Source organism: Seriola dumerili, unplaced genomic scaffold, assembly GCF_002260705.1.
Source record: "Seriola dumerili isolate Sdu_G_001 unplaced genomic scaffold, Sdu_1.0 BDQW01001178.1, whole genome shotgun sequence".
Taxonomy (NCBI): Eukaryota; Metazoa; Chordata; class Actinopteri; order Carangiformes; family Carangidae; genus Seriola; species Seriola dumerili.
This window is the reverse complement of record NW_019175433.1, coordinates 179,265-199,854: the sequence shown is the minus strand read 5'-3', so window position 1 is coordinate 199,854 and position 20,590 is coordinate 179,265. Positions and strand designations below refer to the sequence as shown.

Genomic DNA, 20,590 nt, shown 5'->3' with positions numbered 1-20,590 from the left:
CATGATATAATAAGGCATAAAAAAGTAATATTATAGGAAGTTATAAAAAGCAGTCATAGTATAGTAAGTCATCAAAACAGTCATAGTCTCATCATCCATGGAGAACCACTTTCATGAGAGGGTGATGTACCTTGATTTTGGAGGGCTGGTTGTATCTCTTTTGAAGCCATGTACAGGGAGGTTGGCAACGCTCCCATGGACTTTAAAGTTCTTAATAATAATGGCACCTGTGGTCACAGTAACATCAATCTGCTTGTAGCCTTCTCTTTTCTTTCACTTGTCCATGTTCATTGTGGTGAACACAATGATGCCGAACAACACAATGAGGACTTTTCTTATCTTAAATAGGCTAAATGACTGATTATAAGATTGATGAGACATGTGATACTTATTGAAGATAATAGTGTGCTTGAAACGTCACTACAATCTACTTATATATCACTACTTCCCATTTTAGAAGATGGTAGATAAACAAGACTTAAGCTCTTTTCACAACTTTTATTCTATGGTAAACCAAAGGCATGTAAGCATGTGTGCTAATTCAGCAGTCCTGCTGGCTGCTGTATTGATTGTAGACTGTATTGGACTTTAGTGTTTCTAATATTTAATCTACCATTATTGATGTGAATGGGATTGACAAAATATTACAAACAACTCATCAGTAGTAGTAAAACATTTCTGACTTTCCTCAAACACCAAATATGAATCTTTATTACTTCAATACAAAATAAAAATGCAGACATTTGTAAACATAATACAATTTATTAAGTATCTTTTTTTTTTTTATAAATTTTTAATTTGACATTTCTCCTGCTTTTTACATGATACAGTTAGATCTAAATGCAGCCCAACATTTACAGGCTATTTACAAATTAAACTTTCTCCATAGGGAAAATACACAAGTATGTTGTTGCTTCTTCAAGTATCTGAATCCCTGTTAACTTTTAAACATTTTGTTTTGCTACAATATGATTTCAAAATGCATTTGTTTAGAATCATTTGCATGAAGTCTGAGAGTGAAAGAAGGGTTGATTTATCTTTTTACTCACCGAGCTTTGGAGAAAAAGTCCTTGATGTAATCATATTGCATCAGAACAAAATATAAAAAAAATTACAGGGTAAATACTTTCCAAAGTGGCCGAATGTGATATAAACATGGGAAGAGGTCTGTGTAGTCATTACCCCTGATGTACAGCACTGTACATGGTCCCAGGAAAAAAAAGCTATATTATAAAATTTACACTGAACAGAAGACGTTATTCTCCAGATGAAACGAGCAACAGTAAATCTTAAAATACAAAATCATTTTTAAATGTTACACTTTACATACACATGATACTTTAATAAAGTAATCCCATTTACATTAAAAAAAGGGCTAAACTTCTGGTGAGTGTGCTACTGTGTCCTTTCACAGATCAATACATTCAGACTAAATTAGGAGGGCACAGCATGTTGCTGTTCCAGCAAGTGCTATGCTAAATTGTAGGTTTGCTGCTCGTTGAGACTAATAGAAATTCATTTTCACAGTGGTAGCTTTGGAAAAGGATGGTCTTGAAAAAAACAAGCATTGATTGGATTTATGTCAGCTGCTGAAATCACTTTGTACCGATCCCATATGGATGATACAGCTTCAATTCTGTGCCAAAAAAAAATCTTACATTCAACTGCAACTTGTCGAAGTCCGCAGAGCACCACAGATAGCACTACTACGAGTCCTCACTTTCAAAATAATCACTACAATAACAGCCATGGCATGCATTCACAGCATGCAAACACACATCCTACTACCATTTGCCCTACAAGACAGCATAAAACACACTTTACTATATATTTTGGACCTTTTTTTTTAGGTTTTCACATTCAAAATCCCTCAGACCGAGTTTTTATCTCCAACACTTTTGAACACACCACTGTCTGTTGTGATTTACATGAAGGGGTCATCTACATGTAGAAACTGTGATTCTATTTGGCAAAAATGTCTTTAAAAATATTAGCAGCTGTGACAAAAACATAACTTTATCCTAAAACACTAACTTGTGCTCAGTGTATAGTTGCTAGCATGTTTGTAGGACAAATAATAGAGATAAGTAACAGTTTGATTGTCCTTTAATTCGACACTAAAAACCAAACCCTTTTGCTTTAAGTGCTGTTGTCTTGAATAACACACATTAGCATTATGTCATTGGAGGATTTTTTTTTCATTGTCACAGGGATAGAAGTATAACAATAAACCCAAACAGCCAGCAGGTGGAGCTATTGCTGTATATGTCATGACTGAGGGCTGCAGCTCCTGTGCAGGAGGTTTAGTTCAGGCCATGATTTAGCTCCAGCCCTGCCGCATGTGCCTCTGCTAGAGAGGAGGAGCTTCCTTAAATCACATTCCCAATGTGCTGGTTATGGCAGCACTCTGATCTTACACTGTCACAGCTCTCATAACCCCCTGTAGCCTCAATAGTACATGATCTGCTATAGTTAATCCACAGCAGTCAAAGTGAGAAGATGGAGTCTAGCCAACAACACCCACATAAACACAGTCACAGGACGGTCATGGACATTGTACTGGCAGTGCAACATTTCCCTATATGAAGCTGTTTTTGTAAAGCTCATGTGAAAATGACTACTGCTCCTTCATCTGCAATAACAAACGCCAAGTGAGGGTCTAAAAACTGCACATCTGCCCACTCTGCATTGCCACACACACTCAACATGATGACTATCAACCACATGCAGCCTGGCATATCCCAATTTCAGGATCAAGATTTCAGGACACGGCGGTGATACTGACAGAGGTTTGCAGTTTGTTTTAGGAATGATCCCAGTTACTTTTCAACAGCAATAATGCTTAATGTACTCTGTGGAGCAGCGAGGTGTACGGCAGCTCTCCTGCCCTCGTTGTGGGCTTGTTGATGGCCTGGTCTGAGGCCTGTGATTCTCCCCTGTTGTGGGGTGTCTGCCTGCAGCCTGGTGGTCCTGTTGGCAGTGTTCAGGCCAGCTTCAGAGTGCTGATGGGGAAAGAGGGCATGGTCACCATTGTCACAGGGTTGAGCACCGTCTGACCCACCAGTTGTGGATGGTGGGCCACCATTTGGGTGCTCACTGCTGTCTGCTTGCCAATGATGGTGGCAGCTGGCTGGCTAGGTGTAGTGCCATTCACCTGTGGGTGGGCATGGTTTAATGTGTGGGTGATGTGACCAACCACAGCTGGCTGTGTGACAGCCACTGGTTGAGGATAGAGAGCAGGTAGATGCTGGCTCAAGTGTGCCACTGGGTGCACGGTAATGTGGCCAATAGGCTGAGGGCCGGGGGCTAACTGGACAGAGCTGGTGGTAGTGGAAGGAGCCAGGTGGGTAATGTGTTTGGCACCCCCTCCTTGGATGACATGGTTGACTGCTTGAATGACTGAGGGATGGGACACTGAAGCATGGGCAATAACTGTGGGGTGAAGGCTGGGTGCGGTCACCATCTGTGTCTGGGTGGGGATCAAGGGCTGAGTGGGAGTGGTGGGAGTGCTGGATGTTGTGGCTGTGAGTGTAGATGGAGCTGCAGGCTTGGATACTGGCTGTGGAGGAGTCATTGGCAGCGGCTGCGGGTGGTGCAGACGAGCTTTGTGCTGGATGGAGATGTGTTGGGTGATGAAGGAGGTAGTGGTGGTGCCAGGTGTCAGGGTTGGGGTCTGGTTGGGTGTTGAAGTCTTGTGCAGCTCAGGTTTCATGGTTTGAGGCACAGTGGGTAAGGCTGTCTGTGCTCCTGGTGCAGTCTCCTCATCTAGGTCATTGTCCATAATGTCTTCACCTTCTGCAACATCAACAGAGGAATTAACTCAGTATTACCGAATGCAATGTGATTTTGCACCTATATTTAAAAAAGTGATATAGTGAAAAGATATAGTCGATGGGACATTTAGCTGGTCAAAACTATTACAAATTTACGCAGTATTAACATTACTTTAAATACATTTTTAATATTAACATAGGGGAAGGACTGCAGAAGCCCCTCCCTTACTGTCAGCCTACCAGAGGCAGTGGAGGTCGAGGCCTGGTCCTCTTCAGGCTGCACTGTCTGTCTGAGGACACGGTCGATCTCAATCACATCCATCCACTGGCTCAGATCATTCTTCAGCTCTGCTAATCTCTGCTGCGTGGCTATCTTCTCTCTGGCCAGTCGCTCCATGTCGTGCTCATACTCCTTCTCTTTCCGCTTCAACGTCTGAAAGGAGAAAGTAGAAGATGTTAAAACACTTAAGTCATTGGTTTGTAAAATCATGAACTCAGTGACTTCATGACACTGTGAGCTGCCACTGGTAATGTACACAAGTTAATGGTTTATTAGGTTCACATGTACAGTGTAATGCAATAATCCAATAAAACAGCCCCACAATAAATCATGTCTTTGTGAAGCTGTGCTTTTTTGTCTAAGTTACTGGTTTTGCATTAGACCGTGATATAATGGTTTATGTTCCCTTTGTCAATGTAGATGTGGTTCGACAGATTACTGGAGGCACTTTTGAATATAACGGATTGACAATAACCTCAAAACTTAGGCGTTGATGCTCTCTGTCAACAAAGGTTTTGCATTATATGTAGAGATGTTTCTACTATTTTGTCCACCCCATTTATATCAGTGAGGGTATAACGCAATATAGTTGAACATCACCACAAACTACAACCTCTAACTGAGTGTATATTTTAATATTGAATTGTAATTTCTTATGAATTACTGTACACACATCAAAAATGTTGCAGCTAGTAAAGGTGGACCTGATTTTAACTGGATTTATAGCAGGACTGTTGTATTAGACTGCAAACTGAGTACAAATAATTCTGAAATTGGCCATTCTGTCCGATGTTTTGATGCAAATATTTCTGTATTTTTTAAATTCAGTGAACTTTTGAATACAGGGCTTTTAATTGTTACGTGTTTCATACGTTGTCATACTAAAGTAAACGTTCTGAATACTGACTGTACTACCACTGCGATGTTGTGAACAGCAAAACAGCTTTGTGATCTAGATCTTGTTATTGTACTGTATTGATTGTATGCAATATATCCATTACATTGTATTAATAGTCAGTTGGATTATTTGAACAATAACATGACGTACAGGGCTCCACTGTACAAAACAGCCTCATCATCCTCACATAGACAAGTTATCACAGACAATTAAACATTAATCTTCCGTCAGCCGCTAAAGGAAGAGTGAAGTTATTTCATTAATTGCTCTATAAAACATGTTAATTCACTGTAGTTCTGGTGTGTTTACTGCTCAGCACCAAGAAACACCTCCAATAAAACCTAAGTATAAGCCTGCATAACACCTGTGCTGTCTTTACAGCTGATTAATTAGTAATATGTCCAACAAGTAAGAATTTAAAAATAAACCTCAGACCAATGCCTGTGTGCAGGGAGCAAAATAACAGAGCTACAGAAACAAGAAGGAAGAAGAGAGGGATGAGGGAAGGAGGAGGGAGAAGGGGAGGGAAGGAGGAGGTGATGAGTATGGAAAGTAAGAGGTGCTTCCAGGCAGTGGCTCTCTGTGACCCAATTTCCCTTAACTTGTCAGCTGACACAAGGCAAAAGCAAACAAACTGAGCTGGACTTCCCTGTACACGGCAATAGGAGGAAAAGTTGTTTGTATGAAAACTTGAAAAGTTAAGAATTATGTATACAGACCAATACTCATCACCTAAAATACTCACTATGCAAATAACTTATTTCTATATAAATGACCGCTGGCTAAGGGGAATACCAATAGGATAGAGTTATGTTGTTAGGCATTAGTGCTTTGAAAATGAACACCTCATATAATTTATTAATCGACAACTTCAGCTTGGTCATACTACCCAACACGCTCTCTGGCGTTGAGGATCAGGGAAGTGACACTGTGTGAAATGTGTGACCAGCAACCTGATGACTCAGGATCATAGAGGCCCAAAGCCTGGACTTCCTGTTTGTGTTCATGCCACCGTGTGTATATGTGAGAGTGATAACTGTGTGTGGCTTTAGGCTTATAATATATAAGTGCGAGTGAGATGTCAGCTTGCATAGTCTGTGCCTGCATCTACAGTATAATATACATGTACATAAATAGCAAAAGGGGACAAAAGGCGGGCCTTGTGTAATTGGGCACCTGTCTGTAGTTCTTATCCAGGATTAGAAATGCATGGGCCAAGCAGTCTGTGCTTGGGCTGGGTCCCACTGGGATGTGTTCACACACAAATACAAACGCAGCGGAAGTCCTGTTCACATTAATTTGGCAGAGGAAATCTATGACAACAAGAACACAATTATCCCAATTAAATCCACATAAACGAGCTGTTCAATCTATTTATCAAGGTGAGGAATGGTACCTGAAATTACAGGCCAATACTGAAATATATTTAGAAGTTTAAATCCAGTATCAGTTAACATTTGATATGTATCCCACAGACTGTGTTAACTATATGTAAAAGTGAAATTGTTTCTAAATGACCTCCAACTTAGTTTGGCATTTTGGAATGAAATATCTTGGTACCTCTTGGCCAACATACACATTGATGCCAATATATTTGTAATGAGTTAATATCAACCCAGGACATTTATCAGTTTTTGCTCTACTTTAAATGCTTATTTCCAAATACAGACCAACAGATCAAAATTTTCTTCACTCAGTACTGTTATTACTCAGTGGTCAAGTTAATCACAAATTTGATTTGATTGTCTTTTGAACCATGGTAGTCTAATACTGTAGATATGCACTCAATTCTAGAGCTTAGTGACCAAGACAAATCATATACAATGTGTGCCTGACCACACACTTATAAACATCTGGACACAGATGTGTAATTCAGAACCAACCATCAACAGTCAGTCAAGGGCTGGGAATATCCGTATTTCAGAACACGTTAACAGCGTCCTTGGTCTCAACACATGATGTACTGAAATGCCCCCATCTTTGGTTGTCATGGAAACTACTAAAAACCTCTTAAGGTTTCCTCGGTAACCTAAAAGACCACGCACACCTTCATGTGCCAAAGGTGCAACGTAGTTTTCCCTGACAACATGTAATGATTTATTTTAACACTCACAATCTGAATGTAATTATTAACATGCATGGAGGATATATTTTCTGACATACATACTAAGCACCCATCTCAAAAGGATCTTCAGTAGTTCAGAATGAGATGGTATAGAGACTGAACAAAATGTGTGACATTTGAACCAGACAGGACTGGCTGCCTCACTTTTACCCTCATGTATTAGCAGGCAGCCATACATGAGTGGCACCACAACTGTGCATGCCACAAACTATGACTCATGCAGAGAGAAAACGAAAGAGGGGAGAAATGCTCCACAAACACCAAGGCCCACTGAACTCTCTGTTACAGTGCTGATGGCGGACAGAGCAAACACCAAGCTTGCCTCTTTACAACAGCATCAGAGATAAACTATGTACACCTGATAACCAAGTCTGTAGCAGATGGATCACACATGACTTCATCACCCTGTTAATCATGTCACCAGGTTGGTAGGACATAATGTGCCAAGTACCTTTGTTTCCTTGCACATGGCTGCACCCCCTGAGCCTCCGAACTTCCTCCTTCCACAGAGACAAGGCACCATCGCTGCCTTGTTTGTGTGTGAAAATCTAGATCAGTACAAGGACAGGCTGCATTATGTGCAAGTGTGTGTGTGTGCATGCATGCATGCGAGTGTGTGTGTGTGTGTGTGTGTGTGCGCATAAGGTAAACACTGCTCAAGCGCTGTCACAAGCAATGCGAGTGCTGAGCACATGGCCCCACAGAAAATGGGAAAGGGAGGGCAGCAGATAGCAGGGATTGAAAGAGAGCAATACAAGCTGTACTCACTGACTCACTTTTGCAGCAGTCGGGGACAGACAGCGCAAGACTGGGTTTTCTTAAAGGGCCAGCAGCTCAGGAGGCCACGTTGCGGACATGCTGCTCAACCTGGCTGACTGATCAGGCCTCTGCACAGAGGTCTTGTGACAGTGTGGTAACCATAAACCCTTGTCTTACTGTGCCTTCAAGCTGGAACAGAGAACTTCACGTGGTATTTGACTTCAACAATAAAAGGCTTGTATGTGGAAAAAAAATACCCACTTTTGCAAATCATACCTTGTATGCAAGCTTGTGCTACTCATAACAGGCCTAATTACCTCATCTTGGCTAAGAACTAAATGATCAATAGTCCAGACAATGCAGTTAAAGAATATTGTTAGACTGGTTGACAAAACAAAGTCAACAAATCTGACTACAATTAATATAGCTTTGTACTCATGTTGTGAAAAACAGCTCAGCTGGAAACAACCTCGCGGAAAACTTAAAATATTTAAGAAAAGAGAACTCGACTGGCGGGGAAGACTGATTATTTTTAATGTTTAAGGCTGACTGAATATGAAAATGTCAAAGCAATAAGTGCAACTATGTTTTAAGGCTAGGCTTCAAAGGAAATATGCAATTATGTGCACAATGAAATGTCAATAGTGCTGGAAATATTAAAATATACACCCTCTCATTTTATCTTATTTGTTGTAATTTTCCCCACCAGATGGCACAACACGCTTCAGACTGGCATTTGGTGACAAGCAGTGGAGGAAGAAGTTCAGTCAGCTTTCAGGGGGAAATGAAGCGCGAGCGGAGTAAACCGAGCCTTGTGTTTACTGCTCCATGTTCCCTCCCTGTTGCTGGCAGCTAAGCCTGGTGGTACGGTGAGTTGCAGAGCGGGGCGGGGGCCCAGCACGGGGGGTGACGTCACGCGGCTCAGGCTAGCCATGTGCTTGCTGCTCATGTGGCCTTAAAAGCTCAGAGAAGCAGGAGGGAGGGAGGGGCAGAGGGGGAGTAGACAGGAGGAGCTTTAATGCATCAGGACTTATTTTACAGCTTCAGCTTTCGCAGTGCCACTACAGGTTCAAGGGAACAAATGTACTACATTTAAAAAACTCAACCCCATGTATATCTCTGTTAGCATCATAACTAAGACACAACCAAGAAGAAGAATCTGTACGCATGCAAGGTTTCTAGTCAGATAGTTGCTGAGTCATTTGCACTTGAACTGAAATGAGGAAGTGTAATTTGATCTGTGTAGCAGTTGGCCGAGATAGTCACTTTCTGTGGAAAACTGCTAAAATTCAGCAACAAAGGCTACTACTACCACTGTACTCATTTCCAAATTAACACTAGATAACAGGCAAGATAAATCAAATGAAATGTGATGGTGATTTGAACCTCTCAACCCAGTGTTGTTGTGTGCAGGCTGCTTTTCTGCTGCCAGCCCAGAGGAGAGCAAGGACAGCCGGGGGAGGGAAAAGGCAGCTTCTGGGAGAGAGGTGTATTCAGCCATGACACGCGTCTGTACCACCCATGTCAAGATGACAGTGTGTGCACGTGTTTGTTTGTTTTTTTGGCTTGCCATCACCGAAAGTTCCCTACCCCTTTTACTCCACCCCTCCAAAACAAAATAACATTAGTGAAAAAAGCCACCTTGTGACGAAGCGGCACATACGAGTAAACTTACAAAAGCAACTAAACTGTTCTGACCTACAATAGATAAACAGTTATAGCACCTGTCAATAAGAATTTACCTTTAAATCACTGGAAAGTTGTCTTAGCTCTGATTCAGGAGCTCAGATTTGTGAGCATGTATCAACTAACATATTTGGAAGACACATTAACTACTGTGACTAGCTTTTTGGACGTTTCTGCGGAAAAAGGTATTAGTTGTGATTTTTTCCCCCTCAGTCTTTTTAAATATATCCCTTGTCCAGCTCAGCTGTTAACATAGGAGAAAAAGGAGGCAGGTCAGTCTGCCAGTCGAACACAACACCCTGAACACCGTGTTGCTTAATCACACAGAGAGGGGGCAGAGGGAGGGAGATTGGGTGACGAGCTCTGCACCCACGCTGTCCTAGTTTCCCTCTGTATCCACGCGCAGAGAGGAATAACCAGACTGCTGCTTCTTCTCAGAGCATCAAATAAGCAGCACACTGTCCTCTGCAAAATTTACATACGTAAATATGCACCACAGTTATATAACAATAAGGGATATGAACAACCACAGGGTCAAGTCTTCTCAGAGGCCTTAAAAGCACATAACCAAGCTGGGCTATCAGTATGCACACCAGATATTACTACTCTGTATAACCACATAAAATAACAAAGTAAGTGATTCTTAAACTGCAACACCTGATGCCATCTTGGGCCCAGGGGTGAGCTTGTGTCTCAGATTTAAACTTGCCACTCTACAGGATGTATCTACATGAAAACAAAAAAATGATCCACAGTAAACACTATGACATGCTCAGCAGCACAGTCACAGTCTGAAAGAGTTAAACTAGGCCAGTGGTGGACCTTTGCACCAGCTTTTTACAACGAGGATACTCTCACATTGAGTGCGTGACAAAAAGACATGGCGAGTCATTTGTGGACATGGCAGACATACCCAATAAGAGTCACTTTAAAATGGCACAAACGAGGAAATGTTCGTGACTCCTCAGTAAATAAGGATCTTAAAACAGAGACAGACACCGACAAAAGGCAGGAAATGCTTGAAAAAGCAGAATGTGACTAAAATCAATAGGAAGGCCAAGCAGAAAGAAGCTGGAAATACTCTTAGAAACGTTTTAATTCAAATCTCACCCTGACTATTGGTAGTAAATACTTATTAGGGTCAGATGATGACTACATGGTGTATAAGTTAACTCACTATACATAACTTGTACCTTATGTCCCTAAAAATCACTGCACCTTTTACTACAACAATCAGGGATATTTATGAGGAATGATCGATTAGTTGATTACTGTTGGAAAAATTGTGATACTTTATGAATAACATAAACATCTTAGAGGGAAACTGTTTTATCCTGTATTATCCTGGGAAACTGTATTATCCTGTAATATCCTGAGAAACTGTATTATCCTGAATAGAACTTTCTATTATTGTGTTTGCTTGTAAGACAGATGTTGTCCGAGAGGAGCGGTGACCTTCGCTGTTTCTCCCGGCCGGTACACCAAAACATAAACTATGATAAGGCTCTATTATGTCTGTCTCATTTCAGCAACAATGCAAGGTCTGTGTATAAGATTCTGTGTGAATCTTGCATCCGTTGAACATTTGCACTGTGAGCTCTGGTGTGTAACTTGTTCCCTTGCTGCAAGAATAAATATCCTACTCTTATAATTTTCAGACGGTGTTCCTGAGTTTTATTTGATAATTTTCCTGACAACTTGGTCCTTCGAGCCGGATCTCAACAACCTTTCCTACTGTCCAGGACAGGACCTGAACCGTGCACGGGGGAGGCTGGGACTCCTGAACTAAAAGTCTAAAATTTGCTGTTAAAAAGAGGCCAGGATCTACTGGACTGTGAGAAGGTGACGAGATCCACGAACAGAGAGAAACCAGGACGTCTGAATCATAAGGTAGGAGAGTCAAGTTAAAGACTATAAAATAGGTAAAGTCAAGTTAAAGACTATAAAATAAGTAAAGTCAAGCCAAAGACTATAAAATAGGGTGAGTCCAAAGTCTGTGTGAGAAGACTACAGGAATAAATAACTCCGTGCCGCACGTTAAAGAGAAGGCCTAAAATAGTTCAGGGAACTATGAAACAGTAAACTGGGTTTACTAATAAAAATAAAAATAAAAAAATATATAAATAAACAGACTATTTTGATAATTGATTAATTGTGTCATTTTCTAAAGAAAGAATACCAACTTATCTGATCCTTGTGGTTTCCTTAGTCTTCTTTGAGAGTAAACTGAAAATCTTGCTTAGACTTTTGGTAGGACAAAACTTTCTGATCTGACTATATACCCTATCACATCTGTTATGACAGCTTACTACCTTCAATTGAAGCGATACCAGCCTGTCCTCATAACGTTAGTACTGATGTATTTACCAATAGACACACTGGTCCAACTTCTCTTGGTTCCTTTTACTGCAGCGTCCTGCTTAAAATTGCAAAAATGACGACAGTCTAAACTGGAGGTCTACCTCCAGTGGCACAAGTGTGTACTGAATATAAGCGTGCTCTATCCACTGCTAGAGCAGCATATTTTTTTCAGTTACTCAATAACAATAAATATAATCCCAGATTTATTTTTGACACCGTAATAAAACTTCAAAAGCAGTTCTCTCTTAGCTGTTTTAAGTCTTACTTGTCTGAAAGAAAGTGTATTTCTAGTAGGGATATCACCAGAACCAATACCAATACAGTACCAAATCAATACCATATAAAAAACAACAAACCCTAACCCTTAGTCAAATTATATCCAATCATGGAATTAATTTCCACTGTTACACTGATATTACTCAGCTGTACCTTCCAGTAAAAGCTGATGACATTTCTGAAATTTTCTCAATTTGTCTTGCTTGTCTGCTGTGAAAAGCTGGAAGTCAAAACATTTCCTGCTCCTAAATTCAGATAAAAATGAGATGCTGGGCATTGGCCCTGCCTAACAGAGACACCAGTTTGAACAAGCAACAGTAACTCTCGACTCCTCTGTCACTTCTTAAAGTATGACAGCCAAGAGCCTTGGTTTTATGTTTGATCCTATCCTCTCTTTTGATCTCCTTAAACCTTATATTCCATCCTGTGCTTTTAGCCCTCAGATTGCAGGGCTCCTGTCTGTCCCCAGAGTTTAAAAAAAGTCTGCAGGCTCCAGAGTCTTTTGCTATGTGCCTCCTTGCTCTGGAACAACCTCTTTGCTAACATCAGACTGACTACACTAAGGCCTTTAAATCCAAACTTAAAACTCTTCTTTATGCCTTAACTTTCAGTTAGGCTTATTCTTTAATTATGGTACCTGTTACTGTTCTCCCGCCTGTGGGCCGATCTCAGTCTCAATGAATCCATTAGACCTAGTACGTACAGAATAGTCCATGGGGTCCTGCCAATGAGATTACTGTTAACTTTCTCATAACCACTGGATCTCTCTAACCTTCTGTGTGTTTATTCCCTCAGGCACACGAGCATCCAGGCTGTGAGACCCTCTCTCTTCTCTCCTCCCCATCCTCCCTTTTCACTCAGGTTCTTTTTGCTGGACCATTGGCCATCCTGGGATCACTCCCTCTCCTGGCTATTAGTGCCTCATTCAATATGTTTTCGATCTGGATCTTCATCCCAACTGCTAGCCTCCTCCTTGTCTCTCTCTCTCTCTGTGTATTTGTTTCCTTCTTGTAGACATGTGAGTGATGTGCTCGGTTATGCCTCGTTTGTATAGTCTGCCCTCTTTCCAGGTCTTCATGATGAAGAAGAGGTCATGAGGATGACGTTTTATCTGTTGGCAGCACCTGGATGCTGCTTGTTGACCTCCAGTCATATTCTTCATTAATGTTTACAATCTATAATGCTGTGATCCTGATTGTCCATACTATAAATCCACTATGTGCTCATGACATCTATTGCATGTTTGTATGTCCTGAAAGAGGGGTACCTCCCTTAAAGATCTTCATGAGGTTTCTTCTATTTTCCCCTTTTTTACCCATTAAACGTTTTTTTGAGGAGGTTTTTCCTTGTCCAGCTCAAAGGTCTAAGGAGAGAGGGTGTCATAATGCTGTACAGATATTTAAGTCCATTGAGGTAGATTTGTGATTTGTGATATTAGCACTATCTAAATAAAATTGTGCTGGGGCTCCTAAAGCATGGAAGTTCCATTGTTCAGTGAGTGCCAAGAAACCAGTGCAAACAAGTCTTTGCAAGATTCACAAACATCTGATGAATGCATTACACAGGCTGAAGCGTATAGTCTGAAGAATATTTGGTTTAAACAAGGATACAATACATCACTAACTAAAGTTTAATGTCTGGTATAGTTGTCTAGCAACATATCTTTGCCAAAGATACAAAAAACACAACATGTGTTGTAAAAGCTCTTGGTGCCAAGAACTTTTACAAACATTAAGACACTTATGTCCCAGCTAAAACTGTATGACAATAAAAAGAGGACCAAGTTACCCAGGATAAGTTGCGCCACCTCTCCTCCAAGTAAAAAAGTCAAAGTCATTCATATTACGATGGAAGGTCCTGATATGACCTTTTGGTAAAATATTTCATGGTGTTACAACAGTCAGCTCTACCCAACACCTAAATCACTCACATCACTTTACACATTTAGCAGTAAGACCGAAAATCAGACCTCAGACACCAGTGGCTTACCTGAATGTATCTCAGCGCACTTCTCAGCACACTCAGGTTGGAGGTTTTCTTCTCATCAATGTTGGGGATGTTCTTTTTCAGTGTCTCAAAGCACTCCTTCAAGTGTGCTCGTCTGACAAACAAAAGATACAGAGAAGGGACTTGAGACAGCAGAAATGGTGTAAGAGCCACACTAGGCTTTATTTTATTAACAGATGATTACAAAACAAAACCTCCAGCTGACGTTCTAAAAAAAGTAAAAAAAAAAAGAAAAAAAAAGAAAATCTAAAAAAAAGATCAAGCATAGCATTTAAATTAAACTGCTACAAACAAAATATGGCCATAGATTCAGAGTAATCTATCGAACAAAAGCCATTGGGGAAAAGTATCATTCAAATATAACAATACAAATATCCTCAGTTCTCTCTTAAGGAGGCCCTGTGGTAGACAGGTTAAACCCACCTGTTTTTCTCAAGCTTGTTATGCACTTCTCTTGTGCCTGCCCTGTAAGAGCACAGATGAGAGCACAGTAAGAATTTGGTTTCCAAAAGGGCAACGTGACAAGAATTATCAAAATCAACCAAAGCAGAGTTTTCTTGCTTTATTTCTAGCAGAAAATATAGTGACAATACTCAGTCAGAGATGTCCAACTTAAAGTAGAATTCATAATCTAGGCTGAATCTATAATGATACTCTGACATGCTTGTAAATTATACTATAAAAAGGAAAGTCTCAGTTCAGTGGCTAAAAACGATTTGATCAATAATTTTAGTCTTTTAACAATGAAATACCAATAATGTAGCTGCTACACAAATGCTAAATAGTTCTTGTGCTTTGAGGTGTTTTAGGGGATATTTTAAAGACTAATATTGATTGACAAAACTTAACCGATCAATTAAAACCAATACTCAGCTGCAGCCCTATTTCGGTTATAATGTAAACAAGTTAATAGGTTTAGGCTTACCCTCCAGGTCTCTTCTTGTTGTCCAGCTGGCGGCCGTCATCAGGAGGACTCCCCCGGCTGTTGGAGCCATTCTGTAGAGGAGGCTGCTGGAGCACAGGCCCAGACTGTGGGAGTAAGGCATGTTGCTGTGGGGGTGACACGATGGAGCCAGGATAGCATTGAACCAGCTGCTGGTGTGTCTGCTGCTGTAGTTTAGTGTTGTTGGTTTGGGTGATGAGCTGTGGATGGAGGTGGTTCTGTATCGGCTGCTTGTGGTTGGCGGTCAGCACAGAGGTCGGGTGGTCAGGTTTGGGCTGTGGAGAGTGCGACAGAGCAGTGGCACTTTGCTCCTGGGGGGAGTAAGGGTCTCTCCTGCGTGAGGTCAGTGGAGGAGCAGCTGGAGGGGAGAGTGTGGCAACAGGCAGAGTGGGTGATCCTGTAGGGTTGGGGGTGACCACGGGGATGGGGATGACAGTAATGGGCATGGAGGAGGGAGGCAGAGAGGGTGGTATGGGCATCGGGCGGCACTCAGTATGAAGTTCCTCTGCTTTAGAGACATTGTTGATGTGGATTGTTGAGTTATAGTTCACGTCCGAGTGCCTCTGCCCTGTCAACTGCTCCAGATGAAGCTTTTCCTTTAGTTCATCCTCTGTGGAAGAAACAAGACATGTTAACAGAACACATACACACAGTCTCTTCACTTCAGCTACTATATATCACAGATATATGAATACCCTTTGACAGACAGCCTGACAACCTGCACAAACCAAGGCCTGCTAGCTGCCAAATTAGTCCAGATTTACCTATCATAGTGTACCAGAGTAAAGTGCTCAAGATTTAGAGCCACAGGCATCTCCACACATGGCAGCAACAGAAAATGTTGATCTTCAAAACCCAAAACTCAGGCATCATGACGTCAGTGGCAGGTTTGTGTTTAACCCGGTGGTAATGTCAAATAAATGATTCAACAAAGATAAGAATAACATCTTACAGCAACAGCAGCGGGTGCTCCAATCTTATGAGATAGTCTGTACCTCCCTGTTCATTTTTATGTGATCACTGTCTGTGGTCTAGTGTTGACCATAAGCCTTAGTTGAATTTTATATGGGCAAACAGGGAGAAAATAAAGTCTCTGTGGGGAAAGAAGTACTACTCTTTTACTGGCCCTACTTTGTGACAGGCTTTTGAAAAATTTGGTCTAGCTTAAAGCTCGCTCTAACAAAAGGAGGTTGTTGCTTTAATGGAGGTACATGTTGCTGTAATGTAATCCCAGTCACAGTCCACTGACCAAGTTATGTTAGGGAGGTGGTGTCTGAGCTACATCTCTAACAAAACCTCACACTGAGGGAGCCCTACTACCAACACGTGTCTCACATTTACTTTTGTAAAAAGGTGTCCATAAGCATATTACCTATGTCAAGAACACAACAAGATGTATGTTGTGAAGAGTAAAGTAAAAAACACATTTGGGAGGTTGACTATTACTGGAGCTGCAGCATATGGCAGTGAAAAAGAGTTGTAATCAAATAAATAACCTTGTAGTACTATCCATTCACTTTCAAGACACCCCTCCATAATGTATAGATGCAGGAGAAAGGGGCTGTCTTGTTGCTATGCTAGCTGTGATGTTCCACGTTAGAGATTTCAGATACAAGTAACTGTCATTAACATCATTATGAAGGAGAGCAGGGTCACTGCAGCATTACACAGTACTCTCTTCACTTCCGATTCACTAACAGTGAATCTACACTTAATTACATATTAGGAAGTTTGTTAGAAGTCACTGAAAACATGAAGATATCATGATAAGATGTTAAGGATTATAATGAATAGAAACTTGCAAATTAAAAAAAATACTACCTTCTCCAAAAAACAAGACACAATGGAAAATATGACTATAAAGATAAATGACACAGGATGACCATCCCCTATGGACAGTGTCATCAGTCTTTGGGTCTCCTTCATAATAATCAACACCTTTCTAAAATGTCTGCAAAGATTCTCAGTCATTTGGGTCATGGTTATCCAAGAGGGGTTGAATCAAGGGCAGCTGGACTTGGTTGTAAATACCTAAAGACACCTCTCATCAAAAGAGGCTTCAGATTATCAGAACTATGTCTACAATGACTATATCTTGTTATATAACAAGATCAAACTGAACAATTTAACCTTCACGAGGGTAGGATTTACTGCAGTACTGTTTATTAGGTGTACCAAATAACCTGGAAACTGATTGTACAATACGATGACAGATGTCTGCCTTTGTAATCAATTATTTGGATTTAAAGCAGGTTAAATATTTCCTCCTTGAAAATTGCACTCATTGGTTTGTAAGCGTTGCACAAATCAGTACTTCATATTAATCATTTGGGTTAAACATTTTGTACCAATGTACCAAAATTGTATTTGTCTAAAAGCTAAAGAGTTTAAAGTTCAGGAACATTATCTCACACACACACACAGACACACACAGACACACACAGACACACACAGACACACACATTGTCACTGTAAAAAAAATGTGAAAGAGGAAAGAAACATTTCCAGCTCTAAGCAGCTCTGGAGAACATTTCATTGGTATGAAATTGAACAGTCCGGTATGTCACTTTTTGCTGCAGATATGTGTTATGTTTCACTGAGAAATCTTTTCTTCAGAGTGAAAAAAGAAAAAAAAAGAAAAAGAAAATATAAAAAATACAAAAGAACAAGATGTACTAGTTAGTGCACTAGCTAGGTTTCATAAGATGTTTCATGCCTTGTAATGAGAGACTGATAAGTTAGTATTGTGGTGCTGACACACACCAGACTGAGGAGTCCTTTCCTGAGAGCAAACCTACGAAACACCTACAAAAACAAGAGGGTTTTCTATAGACATTATATAACTGCAGCAGCACATAGAGAAACACTGGCCTACTTTCCTCTACACAGTGACCTGCTCTACAGTAGCAGAGGGTGGAAGAGGGGAGGGGGAGTGCAGCAAGGCGGGAGGATCTGGGAGAGGGAAAAAAGTAGGAGTTCTCACTCTGACCCTGTTCTGAGTACCACAAACAAACTATTTCCCCACAAATGGTTGGGAAAATTTCTATACTGACGGTTTAAACACAAGCTAATCTTTACAGAGAGAAAAACAATGCTTGTGCAACATTTGGCACAAGCCTAAACAACATAGGATATTCATTATAATGTACAAGGTGATACTGTTTACAACAACATGACTGAGCTGCTCTGTTACCTTGTCATTAGCATGGAGGGAGAGCAGTTCACTAAATTCTGTTTTGAGCCAATACTTGATTTTTGTGAGTGTGCTACTGATGTGCACTATTTTCCTAAAGTGCATGATATAACAAGTGGAGCTATTAATAGCTTTAAAAATGAAAGTAACTTGTGGATGATTGTGAAACAGCCACAGGTAATTCTTTGGAAAACATTTTGCTATCTCTTGGTGCAGTTTAATTGGCAGTCCCATTTCAACTCAATTTCTACTGGTACAAAACTGTAAAGCAGTGGTAAGCAGTCTTCCAACAAAAATATTTACACAAAGCTTATTTTTCGCAAATATACTGAAGTTAACAATAAATACTTCATAAACAACCATTGCACATCTAATAATCAATGACTTGCAACACAAATATAAACGATTAGCAGTCTAGCAGACAGGGTGTGCCGATAAAAATCTATGGCAACAATAACAGTATTTTCATTAAACCATAAATGAGGCCGCTGTTTGAGTTTCGACAACCCATCAATTACATTAAGTCTTATAGTGCAACATGAAGTAAACATGTGTTTATGACTCATCTTTTTTTTGCCAAATTAGTTCTACAGCATTATATACTGCTGTTAACATTTACTAGTCAATAAGAAAAATGGCATGGATATAATCCTAAAACAACCAGTTTTATAAATGTGTTTTATTCTTAAAAGAAATAATGTAATGAAACGTATTGGCCTAAATCTCCACACTGCTTGTGAAACTAAGTCACTGAGCTACAGCGTCTGTTCCTCTTGTTAGTGGAACAAACTAGATTTTGTTTTCAGAGTAGTTTGTTTCACACAAATCAGATATGTAGAGCGGGAAAGTAGCGAGTCATCTTCTTAATAAACAATCTTTGGAAGGGGTTGCCCAGCACGCACGTGGTGAAAGGGGCGGGGTCGCTCCCCCTCCTAAAATGTTAACATGGAGGGGCGTGGTTGAAGGGTACACGTCATCGACAGACATTCAAAGCTCTCCACGAGCGTCTGAAAGGCCAGGGAGTTTGTTTGTTTATTTATATATTTATTTTATTTTACGAGACACAGACAAGCAGACTGGAACATGCAAGTGCACGGTGATATAGAACTACAACAGCTAACATCTTTAAGCATCGGGAGCGGGGGAATAGTAGGGCAGGGGAAGCCTGAAAGCCAGTCACTTGATCCCCGGCCGACGATGTCAGGTCATTATGTAAAACAAGCTTGGCATCCCACTGCGCCACCGCCCTTTGCCCCCCCATGTTTTGGTTTTTTGGTTTTAAATGTTTCGTAGCAGTGCGTGCAGACGGTGATGAATATACTGACGAGCAAAAGCAGAAAGGGAAACGACCTGACAACTTTACAGTGACGCTGCTGTTGCACATTAACAATCCTGTCTATGCAGCAGGTTTCAATGCAGTAACTCCTGATACTGCAGCGGCCCATGTATGTTTAATAGCTATTTGGGACAGCCGTGATTAAACTTAAACGAAGACAAACCAAAGCAAGAGTTAACGAAACTCAGCAACGCTTCTACACACCAAAACGAATATGAAAGTAAAACTAAAATAGTACTTGTGGTCATGTTTGAATATAAAAAGCAACAAATCTGTGATGTCCATACTGAAATTAGTTCATGATAGTCGCTCATAAATGAACAATAAATAGTTTGTCTTTGGATTGGAAAATAAAATCTTTTACAGACACATTTTGTTGGATTACTGAGCGTGATACGATCAATATATCCTAGTTTACACTATAGGGAAAACATAAACTATAATAAATTGTAATAAAATACCTACTTACCACGTGCTTTCTGTTGTTGCTGGGCTTGCAATTCCAAAAACTTGGCTGCTTCCAGGAGCGTTTCGATGCTCATTTCTGTCCAGTTGGAAAAACGGTGTCTTATTTTTTTTTAGAGAAAGGCGATAAAGCAAATGCGATACGTGCCCGGGTAGCACAGGGAGAGGTCCCCAGTCTAAAGCTGGAAAAAAGGGTAACCGGACACCCCCTCAATAGAAACTCTACCACTACGTAGAGGAGTTACAAACAAGATGGCGCTCAAAGTAGTAGGAACAAATAAGGTTTGTGAATCACGCACCGTTTGTAACCGCCCACAGATGACACACTCCCTCCCAGCGACAAAACATGGAGTACGGTTTGGATGGGATTCACCCTGTCCTGGGTTGCGAGTCTGAGCCCGTCGCACTCGTAGGAACTGGTGTTAAAATCACCTGGCCTCTGATACTTTATCAGAAAAAGTGGTACAAAATGTGGCAAAAGAAGCCGT

At 40.7% G+C, this 20,590-nt stretch overlaps 1 protein-coding gene across 4 annotated transcripts; it reads right to left on the bottom strand.

Annotated features, from left to right (window-relative positions):
• Window positions 1-741: 741 nt before the first annotated feature.
• Window positions 742-20,328, bottom strand: mnt (MAX network transcriptional repressor). 4 transcript variants are annotated; one of them, XM_022767387.1, is made up of 6 exons: window positions 20,107-20,328; window positions 15,091-15,718; window positions 14,589-14,630; window positions 14,148-14,259; window positions 4,014-4,206; window positions 742-3,795 (listed from the first exon to the last, which is right to left on the bottom strand). In XM_022767387.1, the coding sequence occupies exons 1-6, from the start codon at window positions 20,177-20,179 to the stop codon at window positions 2,984-2,986; spliced, it is 1,860 nt and encodes a 619-aa protein (XP_022623108.1). In that variant the 5' UTR covers window positions 20,180-20,328; the 3' UTR covers window positions 742-2,983. The 4 variants fall into 4 exon arrangements, with proteins under 4 accessions (XP_022623108.1, XP_022623112.1, XP_022623110.1 ...); XM_022767391.1 differs by having other exon boundaries at window positions 20,103-20,184; XM_022767389.1 differs by lacking the exon at window positions 20,107-20,328 and adding an exon at window positions 15,873-15,944.
• Window positions 20,329-20,590: the final 262 nt, after the last annotated feature.